The sequence below is a fragment of the Aythya fuligula genome, chromosome 4 (assembly GCF_009819795.1).
Source record: "Aythya fuligula isolate bAytFul2 chromosome 4, bAytFul2.pri, whole genome shotgun sequence".
Classification (NCBI taxonomy): Eukaryota; Metazoa; Chordata; class Aves; order Anseriformes; family Anatidae; genus Aythya; species Aythya fuligula.
In genome coordinates this window covers 3,236,075-3,260,949 of record NC_045562.1, presented here as the reverse complement: position 1 = coordinate 3,260,949, position 24,875 = coordinate 3,236,075, and the positions used below count along the sequence as shown (strand labels likewise).

Below are 24,875 nucleotides of genomic sequence, written 5' to 3'. Positions count from 1 at the left end.
AGTCTCTGCCTGATGAGCACTGAAGAACACTAAAATTATTTTGAATATAAAAGCCAAGCCACGTGAGGCAGCTCCTCTGTGCTGCTGAGGAGGAGACGATCTGGGATATGTCTCAGATGCAGGTGTGTTGGTTCCTTCTAAAAAGCCACAGGCACCCTACAGAAGGCTGACTGCACGTGTCCTTGTGATGTCCGTGTGTTCCCTTCTACCTGCAATGGGAAGTAACTGTTATTTCAGATGGGGAAGATTAACTTCTCGCATGATAGACTTGCATGGCAAGCAAAACCATTAATATATACATGAGGATGTCTAGAGGAGGTGCAAAAGGGTATGCCCTGTGCAGCCTGATGGGCTTTTCCTACTTCTCAGGAGTGAAGTTCTCATAATTGGTAGCTTGAGTCCTTGAGAAGAAAACACAAATGCACACAGTCTTTGCGTGTGTGTGGTAAGATTTCTCAGCAGGACGTACAGCTGCTTTTATTGCTTACTGGGGTCAGTCGTGGGATTTGGGGGGATCAGGATGAGGCTAACTCTGAGTGTTTGAACAAAACTCACGGAAGTTGTTTCCTTCATGAATATCAGGAGTTGGTTTTTGATTTTTAAGAAAAACATTTTTTCTTTAAATGTAACTTCTTTAAATGAATATTAATGTTTGATTAAGGCAAGAATAATAGTGGGACTTGATGCTTGAGAAGACAGATGAAATGTCGCACGTGTTTCTTTTCCCTGGGTACAGATGAGATTTGATTACTTGGGAGGCTTTCCATGCCAATGCAGATCAGACCTTGAATTTCTGAAGCACCAATAAAAGCAGCTGTACTTCAAAGCCCCGGTTGTTTTCCTACTGCTGCAAAAACGTATACAGAGAAGTGAAAAATAAATATTGGCGAAATGGGGAATGAGTTTGAGGAATCCTTTCTGCTTGTTTTTAGGATAATTATTTTGAATGTATGCATTGTCAGTTTTTTGTCTGCAGTGTTAATGTTAGCTTAAGAAGAGATTTCTTAAGACTTATTCTGCACGTGCACTCCAAAGACTTGACACGTGCAGCAAAGGGGGGCTCTCTGGGGCCAGGAATGGAGAACAAATAAATAAATAGAATGGGTTTGGGGCAGTGGGTGCCTGGCTCACTCTGGTTGCTGTAGTTTAGTGCAGCTCTTGGCTTAGGCAGAATTGTTCCTGATTTTCATTTCTTGAGGGAAATGTGACTCGTGCTGAACAGTGAAACGTTGCCAGCTTTATCACTACGTGGCTTTTTGTGGCTTCATGCTGTTTGTCCTGCCTGGCCTTTGGTGCTCCTCAGCTGCCACCTTTTGCCTTCAGGCTGCTTTCACACTGCCTTCCTTGGGTCCCTGGGGCTGCAGGACCGTGGCTCACCTTCAGAAGAGTTACGAGGCTTCCAACATCCAGGCAGCACGTCTTCAAAACCTGGCCTGCTTGCAACTATTTACATGACTGATAAAGTGAGACGGATTCTGTACGCGTAGGAGAGATGTGGTCGCGGTAGTTATTACCTTGATGTTATTCCTGCTCTCAGCGCTTCTCCCATCTTGTGTCATGACCCGTGCGCCAGCTTAAGGTATTCAGAGATGAGCCTGCTGCACTTCCTCGCGGTGCTGCCAGCTGTCTGACAGCACAAAACATCTGGAGGAAGCTCAGCTCAGCTTTCGGTTGTAGTTTTTCTGCCCACTTGGCTGGCTGCTGTTGTCTTCTGGAAGAAAGCTCGCTTGCAGAAGCATAGAAGTTCATTACTAATGTAGGAACTTCATACATTTTTAGCGAGTTGAAAAAGAGGCTTGCAAATGAGTACAGGTTTATTCTGTAGCAGAAGTGAAGCCTACTGCACAAATGCCAGTTCAGCTAAGACATAAAAACGAAGATAACTTAGAATGATGCATTTTAATATTCTGCACGTGTTAGGTAAATGCTGGCAGTGGTCACTTCCTTACCAGCTAGGGATTAGCTTTCTGCATTTCAAACTGTAGTTATAGCTAATTGTCTTATTACTCAAACGAGTATAACATTTCAGCTTCTTTGTGGAACATGAGTGCAAAACAACAAAACCCTACATTTTTAAGTCTTCCGTAATTTTTGAACATAGATGCTACTGCATATATAACAGTCAAAATTAACCCCTTCAATGGGGAATTGTATCAGTTCATTAATCTGAAAGCATCGAAATAAATACTGTGATTACCATAACCTACTGAGCATCCTTAAAAGATAAATATGCAATGTGTTGTGTGCTCTGCTGGTTATCGTACGGTGCTGCTGAATTAGAACAGCACAACCAGAAGAAGTGATGCAGGATGAGATGCCTCTGGCAAGAGAGCACCTACAAGGCAGTGGTGAAAGGCTCCACCTGCTTCTGCACGCAACGGAGGCATCAGGAAAAGCTCTGCTGGCCTTGGGGGCCAGGGGTCAGGGTCTTGAGCTCCTGATCTCCTGCTCTGTGGCTGAGGGCAGAGACGTGGCGCTGGACAACCAGCATGACAACAAGTCGTCTTCTTGGGTGAAAACAGCATGGCACGTTCACAGGGTCGTTGTCACTTCTAGGTTAAGGACCGTGTTGGGTCTAGAAGGGTGCTGGTGCCTGTAGGCTGCCAAGTTCAGGAAGACTTGCCATCTCTTTCTAAGCACTGTCTTGGCTCTCAGAGTTCAGGTGTATCTTCTGCGTGGAGGAAAATGTCTCGCGTCTCTCACGGGCTGCAGCAGCACTTGAGGACGAGCCGTGCTGTGTGCCAGTGGCTCCGTAATTAGCGGAAAGAGGCAAATAGGAAATTCCTTGAGCACAGTTGGAGTGGATGTTGAAACATTTCGTGCAGGGCTGGCTTCCAATTCATTAACGTGCTGTAGGCAGCTTTCGATGCGGTAATGCCAAAAACCGGGCTGCTTTGTGCCAAAGGACCAGCTATACCAGCGCGCCCTACACAACATCCAGGCCTCTCTTTCTCAGGCCTTTGGCAGCCAGTTAATTAAAACTTGGGGAGATTTAAATTTCACTTGAAAATGATGCACCAAAGCAGCGGCGTTAGTGCCCGCTCTGCTGCTCACTCCAACGATTGGGTTTCCCGTGCTGTCTGCACACACAAAGCTCTGGCTCCTCACACAGCAGGTTGTCCCAGTGCCTTGTTTTTTCGGGTCATGTCCCACAGGGGTCTTCAGAGAAGCTGCGTTCCTAGTCCTTCTCTCCCACCTTCTCTTCCAGTCTCTTTCTTCTGAGTTTAAATATTACCTGCGTAAATCTTCTGGAACAACTACGACATCCCAAGGGGTGGAAAGAGTAAGGAAGATGACCTTGGTGGCCAGGCAACGCCAAAAAGATGAAGACGTCCTTCCTCTTAGCATGGTGTACTTTTTTTAATGTGGTCCCCGACACGTTAGTTAGGAGAGACGCAATATCCTTTGTTATGACTTCTACTAGGACACCAAATCCCTTAGAGGATTTTTGAGGACTGTCCCTGCAGCCTGGGGACTCCGTTCTGTTTAACTTCTGTGGCTTTATTGCAGGAAGGGACCAGGTGTGGGATGATGCTTATTATTCTGGATTGATAGCTGTGCAGCAGCAGGGCGCTGACGGTATCCCCCTCCAGCTGGTAACGCTTGGAGTGAAGAAGGGAGGGCTGCTCGCTCTGTCAGTTCTCACAGTGGTGCCACAAGGTGCTAGGTGCATCCTCTGGTCATGTAGGAGTGGTTTTCTGGCACTGCACAAGAAGATTTTAATTACAGCTCTCACTTTCTCCTCCTTGAAATTCCTCTTGGTGTGTTCACAAAGATGCTCTGCTTCTCCCTGCCTAAACTCCTGGAGACAAATCCAGCTTTTGTCCTACCAAACTCCTTCCGTCTGGCACTGACAACCTCGTGGCCGCCTCTGATTAAATCAACTTCAGTGCCATGCAATGTGGCAAATGCTTTTGGTTCAAACTGAATGGCAAAGCTCTTGGACGCAGGAGAAGCAGTTGTCAGCTGTCGCTGTTGTGGTACCAAACATGCTTTGTGCTAGGACAAGCAGACAAAAAAAAGGCCGTGAGGCGTGGAGCAGATCAAATGGAAAGCCTGCTTAGGGTGCGTGCAGTGCCATTAAGGCTGGGGCGTATTTTTGTCAAGACTTGTGTAACAACAGAAAGGAGAACATCTGTCGGCAATTCGCGGCGTGGAAAAACACTCTTTTGCTCTGAAGAAGGGCTAGAAATTGCAAAATTACGTGATGCTATATAATTTTCCAGATAGGAAGTTTTGAAATAAATCTTAATTTGTTTTGCTCCTAAATACAGCTTTTGACACTTTTTGGGAAAAAAAAAAAAAGTCGTCAGGGAGCTCCGGAGAGAGCTGCTTGGCTGCAGAGCGGTGGCCCTGCTCCAGCAGTGAAGGTGTGGGAGTGAAATGTGGTTACAGGGACGCGAGCCTGGCTGCAGAGCCTCTGGCGCACACAGGGTTTTCAGCTGATGGGTTTGTGCGACCAGGTGGATTTCCCTGGCTTCTGTGGCATGATTCGTGCTCACTCAGACCCTGCCACATGCCCCTGCCCAATGCGTTTTGTCTTGCAGAACTCCTGAGCAAAGCTCTTCAGGTTCCCTCTTGCTGCTTTCCTCTCTCGGCCCCTTCTCCTGGCGCAGAGCAGTTCGGTACAGGGCGTGGGGCAGAGCAGGGGGTCTCCGAGCTACGTTTCGGTGCACCTTCTCTGCTCTGTTCCTTGCTTTCTTTGTCAAAAAGCGTTAAAAGAGGCTAACAGTAGCTTTCTGTTTTGCTTAATGACTTGTGTAAGAGCAGGAGCTTTTGATTTTTTTTTTTTTTTTTTAAATTTTTAATCCAGGATATTGCAGGCCAGCTTGAGCGCTGTGCCAGGGTTACGGCTCATCCCAAACCAGACGAGACCCAGTTGGCCCTTCCATCCTGCATGCAGAAAATCCCCTGCGTGGCACAGCGCGTGCTGGCGTTTCCTTCTGGGACTGTTCTCTGAGGTCCCTCATTCGTTCCCTTGAGAATTAAAAACCAAGCCCAAACGGATCGGCTTCCCCCAGAGCTTCTGCTTTACAACAAAGGCACACACAAGTACTTTCTGTCCGAGTTCTCCACCAGATGCTGGGACTGTAAAGGGGAGGGGGGAGCAAACCCCTGAGTGATGTCCGTGACTCCGGATTTGGCCTCCCAAAGGCAGACCCAGAAGCTGTGTGGAAATGGCTGCCTGGAAATGGCTCGTGCCCCTCGCTCCCTTCCCCAAGCTGCCTGGACCCCAGCCAGAAGGAAGCTGCTGCAAGGTTGAATCTCAAATAAAGCGAGTTACTGGTATCCTTTGGGGGCTTCTCGTTTTTCCTAACCTACATAATAAACATAGTGAAATAAGATAGGAAAGAAGTGTGACAGCGATGATGGTTTAAAGAAAAAAAAACTAGTCTGTTTCTGTGGCAGTAGCCCTTTACATCTCCCCATAATGCAGGGAACCTTGCCCTCGCTGGGCTTGTCACATAGAACAAGGAAATGTTGACCTGGGAGGTCACAGGTAGCCTAATCCTTGGACTGTGCCATGTGGAGCCACCCTCAGGGCTCTGTGTTCGTACTGTGCTCAAGAGGAGGAGTGAAATACCCATGCCTGTCAGCCTAGGAGCACTAAAAATCTGATTTATCCTTAGTATAGCACAACGTGCGAAAGGCACATTGACAGGGCTAGCCCTCCTTCCTCAGCCGGACAGCTTTGTGAGTTTTCCATCCAGTTTACTGGGTGCTGGTCAGGGATTGCTGGAGCTGCCAGCTCTGGGGGAATTGTATACCTGGGCTGAGCGAGCACTTTCTGCTCCTGCCTGCTGCCGGGGGTCGTGCCCCTGCCCCCAGTAAGCTCTGCTCACACAGCAGGCAGCGAGCTGAGAGTCCAGCAGCACCCGCTAAGGAGGTTTTTTTTTCCAAGCTATATTTATATTCTGCTTCGTTTGTCAAAAATTAGATTAACATCTCCATTTTATTTAATTAAAAGACAGGCTTCCTAAACAGAAAGGCAGCTTTCCTAAGCCACGTGCTGAAGTTCAGAAGCGCTCAGCAGCTGGGGAGCGTCCCGGCGAGCTGCGGGAGGCCTTTCTGGCAGCAGGGGGACGTGTCCCAGGACCTGGTGAGAAAATCTGCTTGGGTCAGATACCAAGGGAGCCAGTGAGGTGTCGCAAAAATGCCTCAAAAGCACACCAACACTGTAACACAGAGCATAAATAATTATGAAACGGATTAGTCACTGCCAACGGGAGGTTGTTCAGGTGTTCTCGCTGCACTGATCTCGCTGTGCTCTCGGTGGGAACAAGGGTGTGTATTTATGGTGGGCAGAGATCTAATTGCTGGCCGTTAATGAGTGTCTCCAGTCTCTGAATTGCGCTGAGATGTGAGGAGCATCAGGCTGATGGTTTTTATCGTCTTTTATTCTCTGCCTCCCCTTTCTCCCTTAGTATTACAGGCTGCATCCTGCACTGGGCGTTACAGGAAAGGAAAAGCCCTCACGTTCAGGGGGCGGGATGACTTTGAAATGATCGAGGAGCAGCCTCGCAGCGTGGGAGTTGTTTTCTGACGTGACTGCTCAGGTGATGGAGCTGGCGTTACACCAGCTGCTGCTTTTCTCTCAGGGATAATTTCAGCCTGTGGGGCCAGGGCCCAGGCAGCAGAGGAAGGCAGGTGTGGGGTTTCACTGCTGCCCCGTCTTCTGTGGCTTCTCCTTGCAGAGAAGTTCCTTTGGCTTCACCTTCCCGTGGTTATCAGCGTGGCAATGAAGGAGATCTGTCGCTGTCCTTTGAACAGCATTGCTGGAGACAAAATTACACGTTTTAGTTTTTCATGTTTTAAGGTCAGAAGATGTAACGAGCTGAGGAGTAGCTGCCAGCTTTGCGTAGGTGTCTTCTGTAGAACTTCCAAAACTGGGCATCGCATAATGTGGAGAGCCAGAAAGTGTAGAAGGCATTAAGATGTTTACAACGCGGGGTCTCCAGCATCTTGAGATGGGGGAGCTGGAGGGACGTGGCTGTGGGTGCGCCTCCTGCAGTGTCAGCCTGGGCTCGGATGGGTTTAACCCAGTTGCACAACCAACACCCAGCTCTTCCTGATTTTTCCCACAGGACATTTTTAGCACATGCTTTTTTGATCGTCTTCACGGCTCTTGTTCAAACTTCAGTTTTGATGAATGCGCTGTCTCTTGTCTCTACCAAAATTAGGCTTTTGTAGTAACATTTCACTTCTGTAGCACACCAAAAATAATTGTATCTACTCTTCTGTTTCACCCTTTATGGACTCCATTTTCCCCTTTCTCATGGACTGTCATTACTGCATCATTATCGCTTCCAGGGTTTTCCAGAGCTCCTTCCCTCACCACTACAAAATACCAGCCGTATATGTTTTGGTCCTTCAGTAAGGCATCAGAACAGACGTCTCATCGTGGTTGGTATCAGCACAGCATGTAGCAAATAGTTCCTAGGGTTTTCATAACACCGTTTTTTTGCTCAATGTGTAGATTTAAAATTATGCAAATGTGAAATCAATTGAAGTATAGCGCTAAGTGAGGGGCAAACATTTCAAATGGCCTCTCCACGTGCCAGTTAGCAAAAAGGTGGGATGGCAGGAAAACTCTGAGAGCTGCTCTGGAGAGGATGTCGAGAGCTATTCTCTTGCTTGTTCTTTCTGTTGGAGGAGCAGAAATAGCCTATCTCCATTTCCCCAAAGGATTAAGTAGATTACTTTACTATTAATGCTTAGATTTCATTCAGTAGGCACCTCGGAGCCAGATGTTAGACTTCTGCTCTTCAGTGCTTTTAGGAAGACTGATGATACCATGGTGAATGAAACCAGCTACACAACACTGTTATAATGTAATATGTATATAAAAATAGAAGCATACTGGGTTGCCACCCCTCCACTAAGATTTAATCAGAATTTGCAAGCCATTGATTTGCTGTAATATAGAATTTAATTTCATAATCTCAATTTAATTTCATATTACTAGGTAGTCAGCTATAAGTACACGGTGGGTTTAAGCAATTTAAAAACTACTGAAATATCTTTTGTGATTCTTAGGGTTAGGAAGAGAGGGTAAGCTACTGTGTAGATGCAGTTGCTGGTTTTACAGACATGCCGATGGTTTTCTAAGAGTTTCAGAACTGGGCTCTAGTGTTCAAGCTCCAGCCAAGCATTAGAGCAAAGAAGAACTCAGTCCTTCTTTTTTTTTTTTTTTTTTTTTTTTTTTTTTTTTCTAAAGGAATTCTTTTGCTGAAAACATTCAGAAGAGCCTTGGGCTTGGAGAGCCTCTGTCACCGTGAAGGAGTTCATGCTCTCGGCGCTTTTAATGTCGCGCATTTTGTGCAATTGATCCTGCCCCAAACTGCACTGCGTCTGCCAGTCGAGCTCCCCGTGGTCCAGGGACGGCGCACAAAGGCTGCGCTTGTTCTCCCTCGCCGTGACCCTGGTGACTCAGTGCCCTGCCAGCGTGCTGAAACTTTCCGACAGAAAAAAGGAAGCTGGCTTCAGAGCTCTTGAAGTGGAGTGTGCGGAGGCAGTGGGTTTGAAAAGCAGAAAACCCGATTAAATTCATTTTAATGCATCAGTTGCATCATGTAAAACAGTGAAAAATGGTATCAAGGATGCAAAGTGAGAGCTGTATCCGATGTTAGCTGCTCTGTGGGGTTTAGCATTTCGTATGTTGTTAGGGGTGGTAGCCAGGTGTGGATTTTAACCACTATGAGCTTGGATGGGGGACAGAACAAGACTTAGTTAGGATCTTACCAGCTTTAGTTTTGTTAGGCCCACAGTTTGTTCTGTGCTCCTTTCCTATCAACTGGGGCAGTCATCTAAAAAACTGATTGAAGCAGCAGCAGAGATTTTGCCTCTATCAACTAAGAGTACTTACTCTAAAGGTATTAAAATCATGTTCCCATCCCAGGCTTGATGTCAAGGGGAATCTGCCCCATGTTTCAGAGGTCAGTGTGGCAGAATCACTCCTTTTGGCTGGGGAGAGAAAGCCTTTCTCCACAGAATCATGACTTTCTGTTAATTTTTTGTTCTCCAAAGCTTGCCTTTTATTGTGTCTAGAAACCTTAAAACTCCAAAGAGGGATCAGTGAATTTGAAGCTTCAACGTGTGCTTTGAGATGAGCACTTTGGTGCCTTTTCTGGATGGAAAGGGCAAGGGTGAGACCAAGCAAGGGGCAGGGAGACACAGGAGTGCAGTGAATGCCTGCAGCTTGAGCACCTGGGCCCTCTGCAGCATCCTCTGCAGCCTCTCCTGCATCCTGCCGGGCTGCCCTGCTCCCGCTGGCCTTCTCTCTCCCTGGCTGGCACCAGCACTGCCTGTTTGCCTGCAGCTTTGGAAGGAGATGTGTGCACGCCTATCCCACGTGTTCATGTGCTGCGCTTAGTGAGTGACTCTGCTCGCACGTTCTTGACTTCTTTTCTATCTCAGAACGTCTCATTCTTGAGTTTTCTTTATCTCTTTCCTTCTGCCTCCCATCACCAACAGTTTCCCGTGTGTGTTTTTCACTCTCTTCCTTGGATACCTTCACCCCAAGTTTCCCTTTTGAGGTTTCTTTTCACCTAGGTTGACACCCAAGTCTCCAAAACCAGGAAAATGCTGTTATGCTGATCACCTGTCCCACCTCATCACCTCTCCTCTCTGTCCCGGGGGCCACGTGCAGCATTAGCTCTAAGCACACAGCCCCTGCCGTGGTCCCTCTGTGCAGGAGGCTCTCCAAGCAGATGCAAGGATGTGTCGTAACGAGAAGTGCAAGGAGGCCGCAGGACACGATCACTTGGCCACGGGATGCACGAGCTGAGGTGCTGTGGGGTCGCTGCGGGGCCTGCAGTGCTTCACCAGCTGCTGCTGCCCCGTGGGGCGGGCAGGGTGAAGGTGGCTGCCCCCTCGTGAGCCTCGTGGTGCAGGAGGGAGGCTTTGTCTCTGCTCACCGAGCAAAGGGCAGCACGTGGATTCAGACTGAGTGACTTCAGTCTGCAGTTCTCTGCGGTGGCAGGAGAACTACGATTTCAGTCCCGTAGCTATTTATGTCGCAAATTGCTGGTTGATATAATCCCGGACAGTGCTTTTGGAGGATCACCTCTAATTGTGAGGCAGACAGGAGACAGCTTCATCCATTAGTGCTAATCCTATTCCTTGGGAAGCTCGGCGGTTGAGCTGCCGTACCGCCTTCCTCCCGATTCACGCTAACTATCGCGTCTTCATCCTGCTCCCAGACCAGGCTCAGTGCGTGCCATGGGTAAAAGTGGCACCGTGACACCTGCTCCTAACGTGGGCGTCATTATTTCTCCTTTGGATGCCATTTTTCTCGTTGCAGTTGATGTTGGAGAGGCAGAAAGCCATGCCTGCTGTGTGCAGTTGCGTTTCTGGGGCCTGATTGTAGTTTTCACTCAGATTTCTTCCCTGCTTTCCCTGCTGTGACACGCGTGGTATGCGTCCTCTCTCCCCAACCCAATAAATGTTGCTTTCTCTTCTAAGTGCCAGTTCCCAGTGTCTGCACATATCGCATTTAATCGTGTATTAAGGACTTTCCAGAGCTGGGTTATTCTCACAGGTCAAGCTCGAGCTCTTGCCAGGTGCAAAGCTGGGGATACCTGAGGCAGGAGGGTGGGAGCGGTGAGCAGCTCCTGCCCGCCAGCAGGTCCGCCATCAGCTTGCCCCTGGCCTGCTCCTCACTGACGGAGGCTGGAGGCTGACCGCTTGCATCTCGGGGCTGTGCTAGGCAATTCCCGAGTCATTGCATCTCAATTGGCTCAGGTTGCTGAGGTGCAAATGGAGGATGTTACATGGGGAAGGAAAAAAGGTATGGGATGCATTATCGGTGTATGAGTCACCTCATTTGGGGTCCGATCTCTGTTTCCCATATAAATACCATTCACCCTTACAAGAGAAACCACACCTCATCCGAGTGCAGTGCGTGGGGTCTGCAGCTCCGTGGGAGGACAGCTCGAGGATGTGCGCTGCTGGGGGGTGCCCTTCGTGCACAACAAGGGCTGCTTCTGGTGATTGCGACTCTTCTCGTGTAACCCCAGGCAATCCGTCGGCACGCCACTTGCAAAATGGCAAAGGACAAGGATTTTGTTTTCCCCTCACAAAAAGGAAGGTCTGGCTGTGGCACTTGAAGTTTAATGCTCCCCCCCTGCCCTTACGGGGACCCTCCTGACTTCTTAATCTGCAAACAAGACACTGCAAAAAGTAGACCCTCAGGTTTATTCTTACCACTCCAAATTATCCGTGGAAAAGGTATTTGGGTAATTATTGCAAATAACTGTAGGAGAGCTAGCAGTGAAAGCACCTGCGATAAACAGGATTAATTTGTTTTCTTGCAAACCGTGAGAACTGTGCTCCCCCTTGAGAAGGGAAGGAATGAAAACCAAACCCAAGCACTGGCACATTTAATCCAAGTGCTGGGAGGTGCCTCTAGTGCGCTGAGTAGTTATGGTAGAGGCAGAAAGGAGTGTGGTCTGAATGCAGCTACGTGCACCTTGTAGTTCAAGTGCAGCAGCGTTACGCATTCAGACATGGCCTTACTCCCTGAAGAGGTACGGATTGTAGCTGGCACTTCTTTTCGCTTGGAAAAGATGAAACATGTGCATGCATATGAACCAGAGGAACCAACATTTTCTCATTTGAAAGAGGGTAAAATGAGTTCTGCCAAGGAAAAAGCACCATGCTTGTTCTGAGGCATCACAGAGCTGGCTGACAGGAGGTGGAAGCAGCAGAGCTTGTGCAGTAGGTGTCTACTGCTGGCAGCCTCCCAGCTTCAGCCTGAAATAGTAGGGAGCAGGCAGAGCTCGTGGTGAGCCTGTTCGCTCTGCTCCGTGGGAGCAGGCCATGTGCAAAAGTGAGCTCCTTCTGATTCGTTTTGGGAAGCTTGCGTGAGCATAACGGTGGGAAGGGTGCGGGTATGTGTTACAGACACTGGGGGGAGGTTACCTGAATGCCAACGCTATGTAGCTGCTGGGGGAGCTCGGTACATCCCTCATCGTTCTCGACTGGCTGTGCTGGTTAAGAAAACATCTGAAAAGCCAGCATACGTCAAAAATGGTCGTTTGGGTGCAATCCGGGGGCTGGGGCTGTTCTGGAGGCCTTTCCCTTCGGGGTGCTCGGTCCTGGCAGGATGAGGAGGCTGGGACGCCTCGCAGGTTCGGCCCTTGTGCCTGCCTGCTCTGCGGGAGCGCTGAAAGGGCTGGCTGAAAACAAATGCAGGCTGCAATGGTATCGGGAACCGTGTTCGTGGGGAGGAGAGCGGTGAGCTCAGCAGGCACGTACTGCTCTGGGGGCTTGGACAGACTGTGTCACCTGGAGGCAATGTGCGTTTAGCAGCGTTGTTAGCTGTTAGTTTTTGCTTTGCTGGGATTTGGTCTCATCGTCAATAGAAATGTTGCAGATTTTCTCCCCACGGGTACGTGCATACGTGACTGTTTCAAGTTCTGATTTTGAGGTGCATCTTTATGCCTTCGTACTTAAGAAAAAAGCCTGAAAGGCACAATCCTTATAGAGCAAGAAAGCATTCAAAAACCTTAAGAAAACAAAATTAATTCTTTTCATTCCAAGCCCTGTTCTATGACTTTGGAAACCAACTCACTGTTTTGAAGTGTCGGGGGCAGGACCCGAGCATGAATTCCCCTTGGCAAAAAACGCGTGTTGGTGGGTCCAGCTCTCCTGCTGCTGCTTTTTGCTTGCTGGTGTTGCGAAGTACTATCCAGAAGCTGTCTGTTCTACCGAGTTGTTATGCTTTGTAATTTCTAAAAAGTGTTTTAGGACACTAGTTAATGTTGTGAGTAACCAAAATCGCTTCTGTACAGTGCGGAGAATAACAGGGCTGCAGAATGGACTGATCTGATCGTTTGGACAAACACAACGTACAATTTCACTCCTTTGAAATGCGTTCAACTTAATCACTTAAATACAATTTTTGGCTATTCCTGAGCGTTGACATGGTTGTCATTAATGAATTTGAAGTCTTGCAAAGCTTTGAATACAGTCATTCCCTTCTAAAATGATATATGGTAAAAGCAAGAGAACAGCATCAACTTCGGAAATGATTTTGATGTCTTGAGAGGAAAAGGAAGGGCTGGCTGATGAGGGGGATGAAATCATTGAACAGGGAGCGAGTGAAGACTTGAGCATAGTTGACAGCAAGCTCTTTTCTACGTGCTCGTTAGTAACTAGTTGCTCAGGCAGGTAGTAGTACCTACTGCTGTATACTCTTTTTTAATATCCAGAGCCTCAAGGGACCTGGGCAAAAAAAATACTTTACCATTGTAAAAGTAAAGCGATGAAGTGGGTCAAGGTCACAGAAAATAACGACAGAACCATGAAGGAAATCCATGGCTGAAATATGGATCCTATGGAGACTGTACCTGAATTCATAGCTGTCTGTCAGCTAGAGTCTCGTGGTCTGCTGTTCTGTGCTCTGGTACATTCGAAACCTGCTGGATTTTTTCTCTTTTTTTCTTCCCCGCTGCTGTTAAGAAGTTGCACAAACATCTGTTTCTGTACTGAGTACGATGTTAGGGTACTTCTGCTGAATATTTTATATTTCCATTTATATTTCCATTACTGCAATTGCAGTTATGACTTTTTTTTTTTCCCAGAGTAAATAGAATGTGGAAATCAAATTATTGAGGGCATCAAGAAGCTTTTATTTAGATATCATTACTGGGGAAGAAAGAAGCAATAATAAGGAAAGAAAGTTCTTAAATTCAATTAATGAATGCTTAGCTGAAGCAGAAGTGAAAACATGTCATCTAAACTAATGATATAACCAGAACCCATTACCCTAATAGTCTTACCTAATTTATAACTACTGAAAATTTGCTGGGGAAGAGTGGAGAACAAGGTTTTGCATTGACGATAGATTTGAGAACATGGAAAACTAATGGATTTTTTCTTTTTTTTTTTTTTTTTTTTTTAGGTAAGTAACTGAATGGGACATGAAGAATTGACGTTTAAATGGCCAGCATGTTGCAAAAGGTATTTCACTTTAGATTGCAGAGATATGTATGAGTAATTCATTTCTGTATGTCTAATGAATTTTGCCTTTTTAAAAAAAAAAAAAAATCCTCTATTGTTTGCTGAATGATTGAAAGAAGTGAAAATAATCAATGTTCATGCGATCCCTACATGACATCCCATCTAACGGGAAGCTGGATACTATGCTCTTATTTTTTTGGTATGTAATCCGTACTGATTAACCAAATGCTAACTCATGTTAGTCCTCATTTGCAGTGATGCTATTGAGGCATACAGGTAACACGTTTGTGGTGCTTTGCTAGCAGGCCACAGGCTACTTCAAGGTAACGCAGGTTGTACCGTGCAGTAACCGGGAGTAGCCGTGGACTGGGAGTTCTTCTGAGCGCTGTTCAGTGTCACTGCACAGGGGCTTGATTTCTCTTTGCTGTCAGGTGACGTCTAGACTGGAGGAGCCCCTCACTGTGTTGTCATTATAGAGAATAGAAAAATGGTTTTAAACAGTTGGTTAAAATTATTTTACCCACTATGTGCTGAAAAAGTAGTAGGAATAACATAATGAACGAAATGGGTGGGTATCGTGCTTGAAATCTTTTTCTGCCCCTGGAGACTTTCCCTGGGGTCAGCTGAGGTTTTGCTAATTATGGTGTTAGTCACTGGCGAGTCTGTTTCGGATGCTGATAGATGTGTCACGTCGTATTTCTGAGAGGTGACGTCACTAAGTGCCCCTGAGAAGGCTGAACTGGTGTCTGCTCTCTGAACAGCCACTGCCTTGCCAGCCAGATGGGTAAGTATGCCAGGGCTTGCCGTGCGTCGGGCAGCGGTATCTGCAAATACGCTGCTAACACAATTCTTGAGCTTCTGCCTGTTACACCCACACACAAATCTCAAAGCATACCCTGCTGTATTTTGTTTGCAATACTTGACCTACCAATTACTTTTTAAATGACTGATAGCAGGTTATAATTCTGTAGGATGTTTGCTGTCAAATGTGGCAGTTGATAAAATCGCTCAGAAAAGTGGAGGTTGATGGAAAAGCAATGGGTACGTACAGTAATTCCAGTTAATGCCCATTAGGAATGGTAACTGGAGTTATTTGGAGGGATCTTCAGAAATGCTGGCTAAAGAAAAAAGAATTCTGTTCTTTAAAAACATGGCAGTTTCCTAGTTATTTCTCCTGGAATAAAAATTATACTTAGTATTTTTGACAGAGAAATAGAAAGAGGAATATCAGCTTTTTGATTAGGGAATATATCTATGGAAAATAAACTTTGTTTCTGGTCTCGGTAAGGCAGAACTGAGGTTTGACTCTGAATTTCCAACTTGGAAAAGGTCATGGAGACCACCGTGCTTTCTGGCTGTTCTCTACTCCTTCCCTGTTTTTGGAGTTAAAACAAAAACCAAACACACACACAACAACAACAACAACAACAACAAAGCTGTATTTGTTGTAAAAACTAAGTATTCTTGACAAGATTTTCAGCTGAAAATTTTTGGGTGGTTTTGCCTTTTATAAGCTTTCCTGTAGTCTGCGTGTAGCTGCTCTGTCAGCTTTTTCTGCTATTCTTCCTGACTTTCTTTTTGTCTGTTTTTTGTTTGTTTGTTTTGTTAGTCAAGCTGTATGGGCGAGTTTAAGCTCTCAATAAAGGACTTATTTTAAACTCTGTACTAAGATTGCTCAGTTCATTTAGGTAAATGCCAAACAGCGTGTTAAGGTCAGGGATCCTCAAAAATAGGTCACCTTCATCTGAGATTTCAGTGTCATTGCTCTCTGGTAATTTTGCCTTGCCTCTTAAAGTAAGATTCTAGCTCGTATGATCGTAGAGTCACCAGGGAAAATGCGAGCTGTTTACACTGATTTCCCTGTGCTCACCTGAGCCTTTCTACTGTTTAATGTGTTTGTTTTTTTTTTTCTTTTATTTTTTTTTTCTCCACCGAGACGCTAAGGACTGGGCAGTCACAGAGCTGTATTTCTTCCTTTGATGCCACAGAACAAAATGTGCCCATTTGCTATTGGGTGGTTGCGAGATGGCCAGTGCTGTGCTGTGCTGTGCAGTCGGGAAAAGCTGCCCTGTCCTTTTGCTCTTCAAGCTTTTGATAAAAGACACTTACTGGGTTTATGGCACACGCCCAACCGTACGTCCCCAGCCTTCTGTGGAGCCAGGCACCAGAACAGGCCTGACTCTTTTTTTTTTTCTTTCTTGTTTCTGGCTCTGCTGTAAACAGCCAGATTTTTTTCCTCTCATTGGTAATTCTGAACTGCACCAGTTGCTACAGCACCTGACAAAACGCTGAGACGTGCTCTGTGCGTGTATATGTATGTATGAAGCTGATTTAATTGGAAGGGCGTTCAGTTTCTATCTTTACATGAGGATCTTCGTGGGATCTTTTTATGAACATCCTGAGGGATTTTCAGAGAACCAGAACCCCTGGTGAATGCAGCTGAATGGCAAAAGCTGCCAGATCTCCTACCTGAGAGACATCTTGTGATTTAGATATGATAAAAGCGCCTTTTGGCAGCCAACTCAAAGTGGTTATCCTTTCCAAGAGGGGCAGTTTCTTATCAGATGCATCCAAACAGAACTGACATTGGCTGGGTTTAGGGTATTCAGGGATGAAAGCTATGCTGTGGACTTCTCTAAGTAAAATGCATTTCGTATGAAGTACCTACCACCTTTCTGGTAAAAGCAGGATCAGCGGATCTTCAGTAAGATGTTCCCCATCAGTAAGCTTACACAGTAGGGCAACTGTGAGGCCATGGAAAAAAATACACAAACGTGAGCGGGGTCAGCGGGGGCCGGCAGATCTCACCGCAGTGTCTGTCTGTCTGTCTGCTCCGTGGGCGCAGGCAGAGCTGGGGATGCCATGGAGAACTTGCAGCGCCTACTCACAGACTTCAAAGCGAAACAAATGCTGCGTGCAGTTCTGAAAGTGAGATTCTAGTTTGAGGGTGGGGGGAAGGCATTCTGGTGAGCAGGAAAAATAGGAGTAAAAAGGAGCTTGTACCCTCTTCTACAGGAACTTATGTTTTTTAAACATTTCCATTGGAGAGTGGTGCACTGTAGCTGTTTGCATTTGCAAATAATGTTCCCAGAGCCGAACAGGGATGCTGTAGGGTGGGTGAATTATTGGATTTACCTTTATTGGTTTTAACTTTTGTCTAGATCCACTGCAAGGCAGTAGTTTCCCTGCTGAAAGACCTCCAAGATAAATACAAAAGATGTCATTTACTATCAGTCTATTAAAATATCTTCATTCTCCATGCCCTACTTTTTCCTCGTTAGGCCTCTTATGAACTCACACGTTCTTTTATGCACCGCATGGGGTAGTGTGCAATGTCATCGTGCTAAGCTAATTCAGTTGCTATGATTTCTATTACACGCTGATTCTGTAATCTCTTTAGCCTTTGGGTATATGGTATTAAAAGCTAAGCCGGTCAGATATAACAGGGAAGAGAGATCCTCCATGCAGTTTGATGCTGCAGTGTCCCGCTACAGGCTCGATGGTCAGCAGTAGTGCGAAGCTCTAGGTAGCAGAGATTGTGCTGCAGTTTTCCTGAATCCTAAAGACACAAGTTTCACCTGTGTTTGGGGCATTTCTTTCGCTTTTGAAATATCTGGCAAGTTTCATAAGTTGACGTTTGTGCCAGTAAACTTTTAAACGGTGACCTGGTGCTTGTAAGAGGCCCTGAAATATCGAAGTGCTTGGCAATTAGTTACTCTGTGCAAAGAATCGCAAGGAATATCAGGTTAATAAAACACTATTGGTGACTACAAGCAGAGTAGTATCATTGTTTTGGGGGAAAAAATATGTGTGTTAGATTCATTTCCCATGGAGCTGTGGGTATTTCTGCATGCGGAGGTAATCTGAGGTCATCAGAGGACTAAAGTTATGGAACAGCAGCAAAAGGAGGATGTAATTTCATTTCTGTTATAGCATCTGCCTGACTTGAAAGAGTTGGGGAGCAGCTGCGTAACTCCTAATCAGTTTAAAACCCAGTTCATTGATCAGTCTAGATAACTAGACTTAAAAGCATTGGGAAAAATTTGGTTTACTGAAATCATGTGGGGTCCAATTCTGTATTAATTTTGGAACATTTATAATGGGCTGTGCTCTACAGCCTGGTTTCACCTGGACAGTTGTGTTAATTAACGGCAGCCTTTAAGACCCTTCCGTGGTTTTAGTTATACATATTGGGAAGTCAGAGTCATAGCTGCTCAGTAACAACTACAACATTTCTTTTTTTCCTCCACAAGTAGTGCAAACCTCTCTTTTGCATCACTCTGCTGCTTACCAGCACAGGTATTGCATCCAGTAGTGGTGATGCCTCGGTTGGGAAGTTGTCTGAGGGAAACAACTTAGTTGTTCACACACTGTGGGAAAATCAATGCTCTTACCAAATCTTTCTGAGGCTGAGATGACCCTTAAGCCCCGCTGATTCTGGGTACTTAGCTATTGGAGTTTGTCGCACACTGTTGGTGGTATTTTCCTAGGTAACTTCCGTGCCGTATTTGTGAGGAAGGCTGGAAGTGGATGACATGAGGATTTGTATTAAGACTTCCACAGTGAGCAGTGCAAGTTGTAGAACTGACAGGATGATCTTATGTCTGCAGCTTCTTTCTTTCTTTCTTTCTTTCTTTCTTTCTTTCTTTCTTTCTTTCTTTCTTTCTTTCTTTCTTTCTTTCTTTCTTTCTTTCTTTCTCTCTCTCTCTCTCTCTCTCTCTCTCTCTTTTTTTTTTTTTTTATTTTATTTTATAATTTTCTCTCCTTTAAAAGCAGATGTAGTACTTCAGGATTTCTTGTTTGGTTGTGTTAGTTAAATTGCATCATCTAAGGTCTCTCTGAAATGCTTCTATGCACAAACACAGAACTCTGGTAGTTTTTAACTGTTGTTCATCCTTTCCTTCAGCTGCATTCTGTAGCTTAGCTTTTATTTTCCTGTTGTGTTTACAAACGGTACACCATACAACCCTTAGATTCAGTGTAGATGTACAGGGATTTTAAGTTGTGACTATTATCTACCTGTTTGAATTTTCCAAGCCACAGATGTCCACATCTGAAAACAAGCCAGCACAGCATTTCACATTAAATGGTATGGTTGTTGGCAACTTCAAGGGCTGTGAAAGTTTGGATGGGCATGATGAATAAGTTATCTTGACTTCAGACTGCTCTTTCAAAGCAAGAATGGAATGGTCTATGGTGAATTCGCACTGCTTTTTGCCACGTTGCATTTCTTGGTAGGAGGATCATTTTCTTCACAATTAACTTAATCCAACGTGGCCTGGCCTGTGTTACTAAATGCAAGGAAAAGCATTTTTATCACAACCAAAATGAGCAAGGGCAAGAGCCATGGTTATTTTCTTTTGATCTTCTTGGGATCTGCGACTACAAAGTGGGTGAAATTCCAGCGTGTCTGTAGAGGTTCAAAAGTTTTATTCTTGGTATTGATTTTTACATGGAATGTTTTCAAATGCTGGGGCAATTAGCAGCTAGGCTAACTACAGCTGGAGAGAAACTTGGTCCATCACAAATGGAAGCTAATGGGCCGTAAAGGCACGCAGGATGACTCAAACATTCAGCATGAGGTTTGAACCTAGGCTGCTACCAGAAGGGTGGGAAGCTGGGCATGTTGGCCAAGGGCGGAATGATGTACAGTGAGTGTGTGTTGGCTGTGCTAAGATGCTGTGTAGTCATGCTTGAAAATAGCTTTCTGTTTAGGAGCCGAGGAGAAAATGGGTGCAGCAAGCATCTCGCTTGAAGCAGCGACTGTTTAGAAAGCAGATTTTACATGGCCCTTCTGTGGCTTGTTGTTTTATGAGCTGATTTTTTTTTTCTTTTTTTTTTCCCTGAGCATAAAAATTGGACGGAAGAAATCATTTCAGATATGTTGAGACCTCCCCAAATGAGTTCTCTTTATTTGGAAAAGAGACCACGTATATCAGCCTGCAAATCCTGAGGAAAGTGTCTGGTATGGTCCCACACCTTTGCACAGCTTGTTTTCCAGACCAGAAGTAAAACTTCCCTTGGGAAGCATTCACTGCAAAGTGCAACAAGTTGCCTGCCAAATTTCTGGAAGTCTTAGCCTTTCTGCTAGAATCTTATTTATTTTCTTTTACTACAAGCATAGCAGTGAAAAGGGCATTATGTTTTTCCAGCGGGGGAATGGGTAGTTCTTGTCAAACAAATTTCTGACATTCTGTTTATAAACATCTGTTGAGAAAGCACTTTGTTCGAGGCTAATGCAGCTTTTGCAGTTTCTTTATTGTGCCAGAGCAGAGGGAAGCATAGGTCTGGCCACTTCTCAGAGCTACTTCTAAAGATATTCTCCTTGTTTAAATGCCTCAGATAATTATTGGTTGCTGTCCCTGGCACCTCCAGTTTGCAAATCCTTTCACGTATGCCAATGTCTGCTTAGCTATTTTCTTAAATAGCTAAGTCTTTTTGCTTATTTTTAAAAATGCTTTTCAATGGGCAGCTCTGGGTACGGCTTTGTGCTACGATGTAAGAAAGGGAAAGTGAACTTTCTCCAAATGCTCAAATTAATTAAATAACAGCAGTTTTTTGGTGCTCTACACTACCCTTACATTTAAAAGCAGAGAGCTGCCTTGACAACTGGGCCTGCAGTCATATCATAATGCTCATCCAGCGGCATTACTTTTTTAAATACTTGTAGCACTAAACTGCTAAGCTCAGTAAGTCAAGCAAGAATAATCCCTGGCGTCTTCTGGAAGTTATGTGTGACCCTTTCATGTCGCTCTTGTCTCCAATTGCTCTGCTCTGCAGCTAGACCAAGTCTTCTAGGAAGCAATGCTGTATCTTCTGCTTACTGTATTAACTGTTGGCTGGGAACAAAAGCTGGGATGTAGGTAATAATTTCTGATGAAACATAATTGCAGCATATCGTTGCTTCTGTTTCTCTCCATCCATGGCCCAGTGCTATTGCTGGCACAGCTTCAAGTTAAAAATGGGCCAAGGTATAAAACTTTTTTTTGTCAGTTTCAAACACCATCAAAGATTTGTGGGTGTCCAAAGCCATCCTTTTAATCTTGTGCCTACCTTTACGTGTATGTGCATGCTTATCCTGCAGGAATTTTTCTCTTGCCTTTAAGTGCCACCTAAAAATGCACGTCTAATCTGCCACCAGTTTGAGCTCTTCACAGATGTTCTCTTCTCTAAAGATCATATTTTCACTGGCTACGTTTCAAAAGCCAATGTAAAGCCAGTGGGAAGTAAGGTTGGTGTTGGGTATGTATATCAGTGGAAGAAAGGTTTCCACCGACACATTTGAGGATAAACTATGTCAGTCTCGTCACTCATCTTGCTGCAATGGGCAGGCTTGGATTTTATCCTTCATAAAATATCAGTGGCACATGGTTAATCTCTCAGCTTTTATAAATCAGCAGCTTCCCTGGACAACTCTATAATGGTACGAAATAAAAATAATTAAAAAATATATTCCCTCAGATTGTTTCTTCTAAGCGAGCAAGCTGAGGTAATCAAATATTGTCTCCCGTGTATACCTCAGGTTAGGAACAGCTTTTAATAAACTGTTATATGAGCAATCAGGTTGCTTTCTCACAAAATTCATTCCCCAAATTTCCTTGGGCAGGGGGAGAGATGGTAGCAGCTGATATGTATGATACGTTTTGAATGACTGTAAAGCTGCCGTATAGCAGCCTGTGGCTGTAACTTGTGTGGTTCAGGGGCTCTGCCTTGCTGCAGAGGTGGAAATGCAGAGGTAGAATAGGTATTTTTTTTATTATTTTAATTTTCTTTGCATACTTGGAGCCTTTTAGCTAAAGAAGCTGATTAAAGCTGGGCTGTCTCATGATCTGCTCTTGTTTTCCTCAAACTCTAATGCCACAGTAATTTGTCTCATTAATTTGTAGCCATGAGAACAAATTATGATCTGCTGTAACGGTAACTACATTAAAGAAAAAGGTCATAAAAATGATAGGGAGGAAGTTGTGTGCTATAAATATCAAAGCAGAGCAATTAGGATTTTTCCAATTTTTAATTAAAAAACATGGAAATATATGTATATGTATCTCTGTGTGTGTATATCTGCATGCATGTGCGGATATAGAGTATGTGTGTACGAGTGTGTGTTAAGCAAAACAAAGACCATATCCACGGCTCCACACTGGCAAACACGTTAATGAATCTCTGAATTCTCAGAGGGGAGTCGGCTGATGTAGCTGATTTCACCCAAAAGGCTCGGATAAAATCCGTAGTAGCTAATAGACACTTTCTGCTGCGTTTCAAGTCCTTTTCTCTAGCACTTAGACATTAATGGCCATTTCTTCAATAGAAGCTGGCTACTTTCTGAGGAGTCTGTTTACACTGTTATAGAAGAGATTTTTTAATTATTACATACAGTGGAATAAAACAAAACAAAACAAAACACACACACACCTGAGCAATGCCTGTTGTGAATGATGCCGACCTTAGGTTGATAGGTTGATGGTTATGGGGTTGCTGGGAGCTGTTATAAACAAGGTCTCAACTCAATCTGAATTTTGTAATATTTATCAAACAAATATTCCTAAAAGGTATAAAAGGCAAGTAAACAGCGCTGGGTGTGCGGGGAGTCTACGCTCCACCAACACGCACACACGAACACCAAACATCCTAAATATACAGAACATGGCTTTACATACTAAACCCGAGTATGCCTATACATGCGTACAATCAGGAAAGGTAACAAACAATCCTTTAAGTTCCATGACTTAACAGTCTCCATTTTCCATTCCCTTTGAACAATATGTCTCGCTTTAAGTTGTCAAGCAACTCGGTCTTCAGGCCTTACGTATCCTGTTCTTCCCAGATCGAAGAAAAGCATATCCATCTCCTTGTGAAGGCCAATAGGGCCTGGGTCAAAAGGCACGTCCAGGTCGCCAGGGGGCGGAACAGCAAAGGCCTTCGATGGCTGTAGCAGCAGAGGGGCCGATGGCGTAGCAGCAGGATCAGTAAAGGAGCCCGCAGCTCCCTCACTGTCTGGCAAACCCCACGTTTCTGACTGTGGTCCCACACGGCTCTTTAAGGCCTCAGAGACTGCTCGCCAGGTGCCGAGCAATCCCACTGCAACCTTGTCGTTTTTAGTTGCAGAGTCCCACACCTTGACCTCAGTTTGGTCCCATATTTCAGGCTCATAAACTGTCTGATTGTTAAGGAGAATAAGCCGTAAGGTTACCAGGACAGTCTTTGTTTCTAAGGACGTATGATTCCCCATAATGCTCAACTGCTGACCAGCGAGAGGCAGCTGTGTGCACGGCTCGGCTTCTCTCAGCTTGAGCTTCTCTCCAGCTCCGGTGCGCCCATTTCCAGCGACTTTCAGTACGAGCTTCTTTGAGCAGTTTGCTGAGTTTGGCCGAACCGATCTTCATGAGGCGATCAGTGTGCCTGTTCCCGTCCTGGTCTCCGTTCTGCCAGCCTGTTCCTTTACATTCCTCTTTCCTGCTTCTTTATTGATCATAACTTCACATCGTGTTGCCTTCCTTTTTTATTTTGAGGGCAGGCTCCCCTCTTATACCCTTCTCTCCACAGCAGTTCTTTTCAAAACAACTTTTCATTGGTCAAACAACTTTGAATGTAACAACAACAGCAAACACCCAGAAACTTCCATGCCTCAATGGCTGGAGAACAAGAAACCAGAGACTGCATGGAGTCTCCTCAATCACCCTTCTTTGTTCCCTCTAAACTCTTTTACATTCCTGATGGCCTCATCGTTAAGAGTCTAATGTTATCTCAACCATGGGGCTTTCCAACCCCCATGGCCACACTCCCAAATCTCCCCCTTCTTTATTGATATCAACCATTTTCTCAACACGAATTACCACTCCACATATAACAGAGCCAAGCTGGAAAACCTAGAGCTGAGTGTTGTAACAAAAGAAATCCCTTCGGGATTAATGGGAGGTGATACGTGGTGGAAGAAGCTGCTGGGGTGCAAAGGGGGTCTGATGCTCAAGGAAAGCAGTTAGTGGTATTTGGACTGAGCTATTAATCTTTCAAAACTTTAAAACAGAGTGCCAGCTGGGAAAAGTGCATTTTGCCTTGTGTTAAGAACTGGACAAGTAGAAGAACAAAAGTCAGTGGTAGGCTCCTCCATAAGGCATGTTCAGCTTTGGGCACCTGACCTAAGACATATCAGAAACAATAACAGAAGCAGTCCAAGGAAGATCAGTGCCGTTAAGGCAAGCGCAGAAGGTTCTCAGAGAAGGCAGGATAAACGATCCTCCCACTTTAGGAAAGGTTGAGGTGAGTGCACGTGGCACTGTTAGCTAACGAGCTGGGAGTTGTCATTTGCTCCCTATTTTCTCATCGCTGTAGAAGAATTTGTCGGTCTGGGAATTATAACCTCTTGGGTGGCCAAATTTAGAAAAAAACTATTCTTTGTTCTCATTCCTATTTCTGTTTTGTTAATGGATGGTTTTAAAATCACTTTAGTGGTAGTGACAGTCCTGAAATTGTAAATGCGCTGTGACCTGATAAACTGCTGCTTGCGTCATTCTTCAGACAGCCTGCAAGCATGCAATGAAATGAACTTGGACTGGACTTCCTTATGGTAACCACATTTGTCATCCACAAAATCTGCATTTTAAGAGCAAACCTAGGAGTCTGCATTACTTGGTATTTTCTCCTCACCAATAGCTGCAGCCTGGTGCTTGGGGAAGAGTAAGGACAGGGCAAGCATTGCCAATACTCCCCCTTAATAATCTCCCAACCTCCAGCTGTCTTTGGCTCAGGGGATTTCCTGAGCTGGATATTGTCTCTGTATTTAATAACCCTCAAATGTTTTCTCTTTTATAAACTTGTCCCTCCTTGAGCTAAGGTAAAGCCCTTCTGTCTTGCTAAATGAAGGGGAATTCCTGAGACCACCTCTGTTCCAGCCCCTGGGGTGGGAAACGGGA

The 24,875-nt window shown here is 45.1% G+C and overlaps 1 protein-coding gene across 3 annotated transcripts in view; it reads left to right on the top strand.

The window, feature by feature from the left end:
- Positions 1 to 24,875, top strand: part of ANK2 (ankyrin 2) — a 338,359-nt gene that overhangs the window by 34,671 nt on the left and 278,813 nt on the right. For 2 of the 3 annotated variants that reach the window (XM_032186279.1, XM_032186281.1), the window contains exon 2: positions 13,907 to 13,965. The exons of the other annotated variant lie outside the window; for it this stretch is intronic. In XM_032186279.1, coding sequence (XP_032042170.1) covers positions 13,945 to 13,965 — 21 coding nt within the window. In that variant the 5' untranslated portion in view covers positions 13,907 to 13,944. The remainder of the gene's footprint in view (positions 1 to 13,906; positions 13,966 to 24,875) is intronic. 3 annotated transcript variants of the gene reach the window in all.